The sequence below is a fragment of the Bombina bombina genome, chromosome 1, assembly GCF_027579735.1.
Source record: "Bombina bombina isolate aBomBom1 chromosome 1, aBomBom1.pri, whole genome shotgun sequence".
NCBI classification, from domain to species: Eukaryota; Metazoa; Chordata; class Amphibia; order Anura; family Bombinatoridae; genus Bombina; species Bombina bombina.
The window spans coordinates 1,294,529,069-1,294,539,130 of record NC_069499.1 but is presented as its reverse complement, the minus strand read 5'-3'; the positions used below and the strand labels follow the sequence as shown (position 1 = coordinate 1,294,539,130).

At 36.3% G+C, this 10,062-nt stretch overlaps 1 protein-coding gene across 1 annotated transcript in view; it reads right to left on the bottom strand.

Annotated features, from left to right (window-relative positions):
* Positions 1-216: 216 nt before the first annotated feature.
* The window catches only part of ANKRD27 (ankyrin repeat domain 27), a 393,642-nt gene continuing 383,796 nt past the window's right edge, over positions 217-10,062 (bottom strand). The window contains exon 29 of the mRNA XM_053701675.1: positions 217-1,705. Within this exon, the coding sequence (XP_053557650.1) occupies positions 1,205-1,705 (501 nt within the window). The 3' untranslated portion in view covers positions 217-1,204. The remainder of the gene's footprint in view (positions 1,706-10,062) is intronic.

Genomic DNA, 10,062 nt, shown 5'->3' with positions numbered 1-10,062 from the left:
ATGATATAAACTCATTCTATGTCAATAAATAGATGCAGTCTACCTTTATTTGTGGGTATACAATACTTTTTTTTAAAAAGAAGCCTTAATCCTTTCATGAGTGGTGGTTTCCTTATAATTGTAAAAGTTAAAGGGATATGAAACCAACATGTTTTCATAAACGATCAGATAGTGTGTGCAATTTTAAGCAACTTTCTAATTTACTCCTATTATCAATTTTTCTTCATTCTCTTGGTATCTTTATTTTTAAAAGCAGGAATGTAAGCTTAGGAGCCGGCCCATTTTTAGTACAGAACCCTGGGTAGTGCTTACTGATTGGTGGCTACATTTAGCCACCAATCAGCAAGCACTACCCAGGTGCTGAACCAAAAATGGGGCTCTCCTAACATTCCTGCTTTTTAAAATCAATACCAAGAGAATAAAGATAAATTGATAATAGGAGTAAATTAGAAAGTTGCTTAAAATTGCATGTTTTATCTGAATCATGAAGGAAAAAAGTTAGGTTTCATATCCCTTTAATAGTATCACCCTATCCTTCTAACTTCCTGTTTAGTTATAAGATTACAAATCATTTAACCACTTATCAAGCATGCTTACACCTCTATGTGCCCTTAATCACATTTACATTTTCGGAATGTTGTGGTTCTCATAACTCAAGCTTATAGAAGAGTGGAAAAGTAAGTTACCCTGTTACACACATACAGCTATGTATGTATAATATTTTTCTCTACATTTGTAGGTATTTAATGGGAATATTTCATTTTTATAAGAATAACTCTTTACATCAGTATACCCCTAAGGAATGAAAGAACACTTAATACCTTTATTAAAGAGCAGTTTCTACCTCTCTGTAACTGTAATTGGGAGAAAGTGAAAGAATGGGTTGAAAGGTCACATTTTGGCTTTGAGAAAGGAAAAGGTCTATCACGGTTCAAACCAGCTGATTCATAAGTTCACTGCATTTCTTAAGAAAATGTGACTATCAGCTAACGTGGGCACTACAGCAATTTAATAGCTATGTGACATAATAAAACTGGTAAAATTAGAATTATCAAACTACATAATATCAATTTGTTTCCAATCTTATGGTTATTACACATTTGTTATAGAGCTGCCATTTTATTGAAACATTCTAAAAACAGCAAGCTAGGTAAGTCAGCTTAGCCCTGTGTGTGTAGTTTCCGTACTGCTGAAAGCAGTCTGCTCAACCTTTCGCTGTATCATAATCTTCATGTTCAGAAACATCACAATATGATTGGTTGGATGAACCAACTAAAGACCAAGAAGACTCCAGTGCCAAGGTACATGCCACACAACAGCACTCAGCGCTGCCCGAACAGTCCATGTCGTCGCTGATTGGAAGATCTTTTGAACTTTCTGTTACTTCAATCACTGCAAAGGACACTGGATCATTCTGATCATTTAGATCCGACAGTTCTTGGCCATTTATGTCAGCTTCATTTTCTAAATCGTCATGAATGCAGATATCAGATAAGGGCGAGCTTACATCTGTCCCATTTAATGTATCACTGTCACTTATACTCTCCTGCGTGTCTGCTAAGCAAGCTATATTTAGGCTGTGGCGTCTAATCACAAACTTAGTTTTAAGGGAAGAATCTAATTCATCTGCTTTCAGAATGTCCTTGTCTGCACTGGACTTGCTATTCTTCTCAAAGTTGCCATCCTCAAACTTCCTGACAGATAACTGCAAAAACAAGATATTTTACAAAATGAGATCATGTTGGTAAAGAATATCTCTTCAAATATAAATATATACATACACTGTATATAAATAAAAATTTATGTAAGAACTTACCTGATAAATTCATTTCTTTCATGTAATTGGCAAGAGTCCATGAGCTAGTGACGTATGGGATATACAATCCTACCAGGAGGGGCAAAGTTTCCCAAACCTCAAAATGCCTATAAATACACCCCTCACCACACCCACAATTCAGTTTAACGAATAGCCAAGTAGTGGGGTGATAAAGAAGGAGTAAAAAGCATCAACAAAGGAATTTGGAAATAATTGTGCTTTATACAAAAAAAATCATAACCACCATAAAAAAGGGGTGGGCCTCATGGACTCTTGCCAATATGAAAGAAATTAATTTATCAGGTAAGTTCTTACATAAATTATGTTTTCTTTCATGTAATTGGCAAGAGTCCATGATCTAGTGACGTATGTGATATCAAATACCCAAGATGTGGAACTTCACAGAAGAGTCACTAGAGAGGGACGGATAAAAATAATAACAGCCATTTTCCGCTTAAAGAAATAATCCACAACCCAAAATATAAGTTTATTCTCATAGATGAAAAGAAAAAACTTAAACATAAGCAGAGGAATCAAACTGAAACTGTACCAAAAACTGCTTCCGAAGAAGCAAATACATAAAAACGGTAGAAGTTAGTAAATGTATGCAAAGAAGACCAAGTTGCTGCTTTGTAAATCTAATCAACTGAAGCTTCATTCTTAAAAGCCCACGAAGTGGAGACTGATCTAGTAGAATGAGCTGTAATTCTCTGAGGCGGGGCCTGACCCGACTCCAAATAAGCCTGATGAATCAAAAGATTTAACCAAGATACCAAGGAAATGGCAGAAGCCTTCTGACCTTTCCTAGAACCAGAAAAGACAACAAATAGACTAGAAGTCTTCCTGAAATCTTTAGTAGCTTCAACATAATATTTCAAAGTTTTTACAACATCCAAAGAATTCTTAGGATACAAAGAAGGAACACCAATTTCTCTATTAATGTTGTTAGAATTCACAACCTTAGGTAGAAATTTAAATGAAGTCCGCAAAACTGCCTTATCCTAATGGAAAATCAGAAAAGGAGATTCACAAGAAAGAGCAGATAATTTGGAAACTCTTCTAGCAGAAGAGATTGCCAAAAGGAACAACACTTTCCAAAAAGTAGTTTAATGTCCAAAGAATGCACAGGCCCAAACGGAGGAGCCTGTAAAGCCTTCAAAACCAAATTAAGACTCAAAGGAGGAGAGATTGACTTAATGACAGGCTTGATACGGACCAAATTCCGTACAAAACAGTGAATATCAGGAAGCTTAGCAATCTTTCTGTGAAATAAAACAGAAAGAGCAGAGATTTGTCCCTTCAAGGAACTTGCAGACAAACCATCCTGAAGAAACTGTAAAATTCTAGGAATTCTAAAAGAATGCCAGGAGAATTAATGAGAACACCATGAAATATAAGTCTTCCAAACTCGATAATAAATATTCCTAGAAACAGATTTACGAGCCTGTAACATAGTATAATCACTGAGTCAGAGAAACCTCTATGACTAAGCACTAGGCGTTCAATTTCCAAACCTTTAAATTTAATAATTTGAGATCCTGATGGAAAACGGACCTTAAAGGAAGTGGTCAAGGTTGGCAACTGGACATCTGAAAGAGATCCGCATACCAAAACCTGTGAGGCCATGCTGGAGCTACCAGCAACACAAACAATTGTTCCATGATGATCTTGGAGATCACTCTTGGAAGAAGAACCAGAGGCGGGAAGATATAAGCAGGTTGGTAACACCAAGGAACTGTGAACGTATCCACCGCCTCCGCCTGAGGATCCCTGGACCTGGACAGGTACCTGGGAAGTTTCTTGTTTAGATGGGAAGCCATCAGATCTATTTCTGGAAAACCCCACATCTGAACAATCTGAGAAAACACATCTGGATGGAGTGACGACTCCCCTGGATGTAAAGTCTGATGGCTGAGATAATCCGCTTCCCAACTGTCTACACCTGGGATATGAACCGCAGAAATTAGACAGGAGCTGGATTCCGCCCAAGAAAGTATCCGAGATATTCTTTCATAGCTTGGGGACTGTGAGTCACACCCTGATAATTGACATATGCCACAATTGTGATATTGTCTGTCTGAAAAAAAATTAACGATTCTCTCTTCAACAGAGGCCAAACCTGAAGAGCCCTGAAAATAGTACAGAGTTCTAAAATATTGATTGGTAACCTCGTCTCTTGAGATGTCTAAACCTCTTGTGCTGTCAGAGATCCCCAGACAGCTCCCCAACCTGAAAGACTTGCATCTGTTGTGATCACAGTCCAGGTTGGACAAACAAAAGAAGCCTCTTGAACTATACAATGGCGATCGAACCACCAAGTCAGAGAGAGTCAAACATTGGGATTTAAGGATATTAATTGTGATATTCAGCATACAAAGCTGGAGAGGTCTCATATTAAAACGAGCAAAGGGGATCACGTCTGATGCTGCAATCATGAGACCTAAAACTTCTATGCACAGTGTCAGGGTTTTTTCCCTGCTTAGTTTGCCATGTGCTGCTGGCAGCCATTTTACTCACCTCTCTTGCTGAGTCTGGTGCATAGTGTGTGATGCTGCTCATTTCCTGCACCCCCTTTTATGACCAGACTGGTGTACATCATCCGTGTGAGACAGGTGGCAGTCTCAGAATTGTGATGTCATCACTTATTATTTAAAAGGGCCTCTGTTCAGTATGCTTTTCCCTTGCATTGTCTCATACCTGTTTGTGAGTTCCAGTTTACCTGGCTGTCTGACGTCCCTCCTGGTTCTGTATCCCAGGCTTGTTCCTGACTACCCGCTTTGGCTCCTGACTCGGCTTATCTGACTATTCGCTTTGGCTCCTGACTCGGCTCGTCTGACTACTAGCTCTGGTTTTAACTCCTGGCTTGTTTTTTGACTTGTGGACTTTTTATTATTTTTTGTTATTAATAAAGGTGTGATTATTTTTGCACTTCTCGTCCCAGTCTGATTCCTGGCACCCTGACACATAGCTACTGAAGGGAATGATTGAGACTGAAGGTTCCGACAAGCTGAAACAAATTTCAAACGTCTCTCGTCTGTTAGAGACAGAGTCATGGACACTGAATCTATCTGGAAACCTAAAAAGGTGACCTTTGTTTGAGGAATCAAGGAACTTTTTGGTAAATTGATCCTCCAACCATGTCTTTGAAGAAACTACACTAGTTGATTTGTGTGAGATTCTGCAGAATGTAAAGACTGAGCTAGTACCAAGATATCGTCCAAATAAGGAAACGCCGCAATACCCCGGGTGTAGGGGCACCGAGAACCTTTGAAAAGATTCTTGGAGCTGTCGCTAGGCCAAATGGAAGAGCGACAAGTTGGTTATGCTTGTCTAGAAAAGAGAATCTCAGAAACTGATAGTGGTCTGGATGAATCGGAATATGAAAATATGCATCCTGTAAGTCTATCAAGGACATATAATGCCCTTGATGAACAAAAGGCAGAATAGTCCTTATAGTCACCATTTTGAAAGTTGGCACTTTTACAAAACGATTCAAAATTTTCAGATCCAGAACTGGCCTGAATTAATTTTCTTTCTTTAGGACAATGAATAGATTTGAATAAAACCCCAGACCCTGTTCCTGAAACGGAACTGGTATGATTACCCTTAAAAGCTCCAGGTCTGAAACACACTTCAGAAAAGCCTGAGCCTTTACTGGATCAACTTGAAGGTGGTTTCCAATTGGAACCAGATTCTTTGGGGGAAGGATTGGGTTTCTGTTCCTTATTTTGTTAGAAGATTTAGATTTACCCTTAGGACTTTTATCCTGAGGCAAAAAAACTCCCTCCCCCCCAGTGACAGTTTAAATAATCGAATCCAACTGAGAATTAAATAAATTATTACCTTGGAAAGAAAGAGATAGTAATCTAGACTTAGATACCATGTCAGCATTCCAATATTTGAGCCACAAAGCTCTTCTAGCTAAAATAGCTAAAGACATAGATTTAACATCAATTTTGATGATATCAAAAATGGCATCACATATAAAATGATTAGCATGTTGAAGCAAGCGAACAATGCTAGACAAATCAGGATCTGTTTCCTGTTGCGCTAAACTTTTCAACCAAAAAGTTGATGCAGCTGCAACATCAGCCATAGAAATGGCAGGCCTGAGAAGAATATAAATAAGCTTTCCTTAGATAATATTCACGTTTCCTATCTAAAGGATCCTTAAAGGAAGTACTATCTTCCATAGGAATAGTAGTACGTTTGGCAAGAGTAGAAATAGCCCCATCAACTTTGGGGATCTTTTCCCAAAACTCCAAACTAACTGCTGGCAAAGGATACAATTTTTTAAACCTTGATGCTGCTCATTTCCTCTACCTTGGAAAGAAAGAGATAGTAATCTAGACTTAGATACCATGTCAGCATTCCAATATTTGAGCCACAAAGCTCTTCTAGCTAAAATAGCTAAAGACATAGATTTAACATCAATTTTGATGATATCAAAAATGGCATCACATATAAAATGATTAGCATGTTGAAGCAAGCGAACAATGCTAGACAAATCAGGATCTGTTTCCTGTTGCGCTAAACTTTTCAACCAAAAAGTTGATGCAGCTGCAACATCAGCCATAGAAATGGCAGGCCTGAGAAGAATATAAATAAGCTTTCCTTAGATAATATTCACGTTTCCTATCTAAAGGATCCTTAAAGGAAGTACTATCTTCCATAGGAATAGTAGTATGTTTGGCAAGAGTAGAAATAGCCCCATCAACTTTGGGGATCTTTTCCCAAAACTCCAAACTAACTGCTGGCAAAGGATACAATTTTTTAAACCTTGAAGAAGGGATAAAAGAAGTACCAGGCCCTATTTCATTCCTTAGAAATCATATCAGAAATAGCATCAGGAACTGGAAAAACCTCTGGAGTAACCACAGGAGGTTTATAAACAGAATTTAAACGTTTACTAGTTTTAGTATCAAGAGGACTAGTTTCCTCAATATCCAAGGTTATAAACACCTCTTTTAACAAGGAATGAATATACTCCATTTTAAATAAATAAGTAGATTTGTCAGTGTCAATATCTGAGGTAGGATCTTCTGAATCAGATAGATCCTCATCAGAGGAGGATAATTAAGTATGTTGTCGGTCATTTGAAATTTCATCAACCTTATGAGAAGTTTTAAAATACCTTTTACGTTTATTAGAAGGCAGGATAGCAGACAAAGACTTCTGATTCGCATCAGCAATATAATCTTTTATATTCACAGGGATATCATGTACATTAGATGTTGAAGGAACAAGAGGCATTGTACTATTATTGATGGATACATTCTCTGCATGTAAAAGCTTATCATGACAACTATTACATACCACAGCTGGAGAAATAATCTCCACAAATTTACAACAGATACACTTAACTTTGGTAGAACTATTATCAGGCAGCAGGGTTCCAACGGTGGTTTCTGAGATAGGATCAGATTAAGACATCTTGCAAATGTAAAACAAAAAACAACATATAAAGCAAAATGATCAATTTCCTTATATGGCAGTTTCAGGAATGGGAAAAAAATGCTAACAGCATAGCCCTCTGACACGGAAATAAGGCAAGAGGCACAAAGGAATGGGGTTTTAAATAATTAAATTATTTGGCGCCAAGTATGACGCACAAAGCAAAATTTATTTTTTTGGTGCTAACAACATCCGGAAATGATACACTCGCGTCGTTGCAGACGCAATCATGTGCAAAGAAACTCAAAGTCAACTAAGATGCCGGAAAAAAATTCTTGCGCCAAGAATGAATGACGCAATAAACATCAGCATTTTGCGCCTCGCAAGCCTAATTTTGCCCGCGAAAATTTAATGAATAAGCAGTCTGAAAATCTGAAAAAAAAGACTATACCCCAGGTAAGAAAAATATTTCCTAAATGTTTTTTCCCAAATATGAAACTGATAGTCTGCAAAAGGAAATATACATAAATCTAACTCATGGCAAATATAAGTACAATACATATATTTAGAACTTTATATTAATACATAAAGTGCCAAACCATAGCTGAGAGTGTCTTAATGAAAACATACTTACCGAAAGACACCCATCCACATATAGCAGATAGCCAAACCAGTACTGAAACGGTTATCAGTAGAGGTAATAGAATATAAGCGTATATCGCCAATCTGAAAAGGGAGGTAGGAGATGAATCTCTACGACCGATAACAGAGAACCTATGAAAAAGATTTCCCGCAAGGCAAACCATAGGATTCAATAGGTGATACTCCCTTCACATCCCTCTGACATTCACTGTACTCTGAGAAGAATCGGGCTTCAAAATGTTGAGAAGCGCATATCAATGTAGAAAATCAAGCACAAACTTACTTCACCACCTCCGTAGGAGGCAAAGTTTGTAAAACCGAATTGTGGGTGTGGTGAGGGGTGTATTTATAGGCATTTTGAGGTTTGGGAAACTTTGCCCCTCCTGGTAGGATTGTATATCCCATATGTCACTAGCTCATGGACTCTTGCCAATTACATGAAAGAAATATTGCTGTACTGAATATTTATATATGAAAAATAAATTCATATCTGTAATAGATTGAATGGAAATTGCAATAATCCCATGTTTAATATATATATATATATATATATATATATATATATTATTTTTTTTGAAAGCATAAAATGTCTTAGCATCTGTGTTTTAAGAATATTTGTGGACCTAAAAAGAAATAATTAATAACGCTTATTATTTTTATTTCAGATGAACCATAGAGGAATTCATGTATGCAGAACTTGTTGGAGATGTAGAACAGGCTGTATTTGTGTAAATGCATGTATAACAGATGTATAAATGCCATTAATTTTAGAATAATTAGCAGTATAAATTTGTTTTAATACAGTATAATGCTAAAGACACATGATGTTTCATATTAAAATAATCAGAATAAATATTGTGACCTAGCCCAATGCATAATGAACATAGAACTTATTGATGTAAGGAAATTATGGCATTTATGACACATTTTAAAGAAATATTTTCTTTCAATGTTGGATAGTAAATGTATTGCTGTGTTTGTTTGTCATGCTGCCCCCCGGTGTTATGATGCGAGAACTGGCTGTTAAAAATAAGATATTCCAGATATCCAATCAGAAGAGACAAGGCTTCCGTTTGGGCGTTTCCAATCCTCACCAATGATGGAAACATATATAAGTAAGGCAAGAGAGAGGAAAAGGACACACAGATTCTGCTGGCTAACTTATAACTGGTGTGCTGGGCGTGAAAAGTACCATTTTACTTTGGCAAAGCTGATCTACCCTTTTCTCATTGATTGCAAAATATACTTATTGGTATTTCTGAGGTGAGATTAAAACCTGCTGAGAGATATTGGATATCGATTGGTGTTCATCCTGGTAAGTATTAAAAGATTGTGGTAGATTGAAAAGAGCAAATTGTGTTTTAAACTGTATTTCATAGCCTTGAATAGCTCTTAGCTTGCCTTTTTGTATGCAAATATTTAAAGTAAACATTCATTATTGCTGTATGTAGCAGATTTAAAGAAATAGTTTTTATTTCAAGTTAGTACTTCATAGCCTGTGTATTGTTAAACATATATCATTGATGCTAAGTAAATTATCTGTGAAAATTTTGATATTTTAAAGTAGAATTGTGTTAGAGTAAAGCGTGGGTAAATAGCTGAGTATTTTACTTAGAATCCCATTGTGTTAATTGAATGAAAGGCTATTTGTAAATAAGGCTGGTTTTAAAGGCAAACTTTTATGAGCTTTGTAAGAAGTATAGCATATCTTAATAGTTTTTTTTTTTAAACGTGTATAATATTGTTTCATGTTCTGGTAGTACAAATATATTCCAATATGTTCATAGATATTAACTAATAAAAATAATTCAGATATTTATATTAATTTAATGGTTTCTAGTAGATGCATATTGATTGAGGGTTGATATTTTTAAAGGATAATTATTAAATACATTGTATTATAACCCTGCAATAGGCTGATATATTATTTGGAGAGCACTACTGAAGATTCTTATAAATATACTGACAATATACATATACACACACACAACATCGATTTCAACATGTAAACAATGTAGTAAGGATATACAACAGTGATGCACTGGAGTATATAAACACACTATAAATAGCATACCTTCATTTCGCTACTTTTTATAAAGAAAGCTAATAATTGACAAACTATTTGTACTGGCTGTTATTTCCCCTGCAATTTATTTTCAAAGGTAAATAAGGCTTGAGTTGTGCTGACATCAAGATGGAATTTCTCTGTC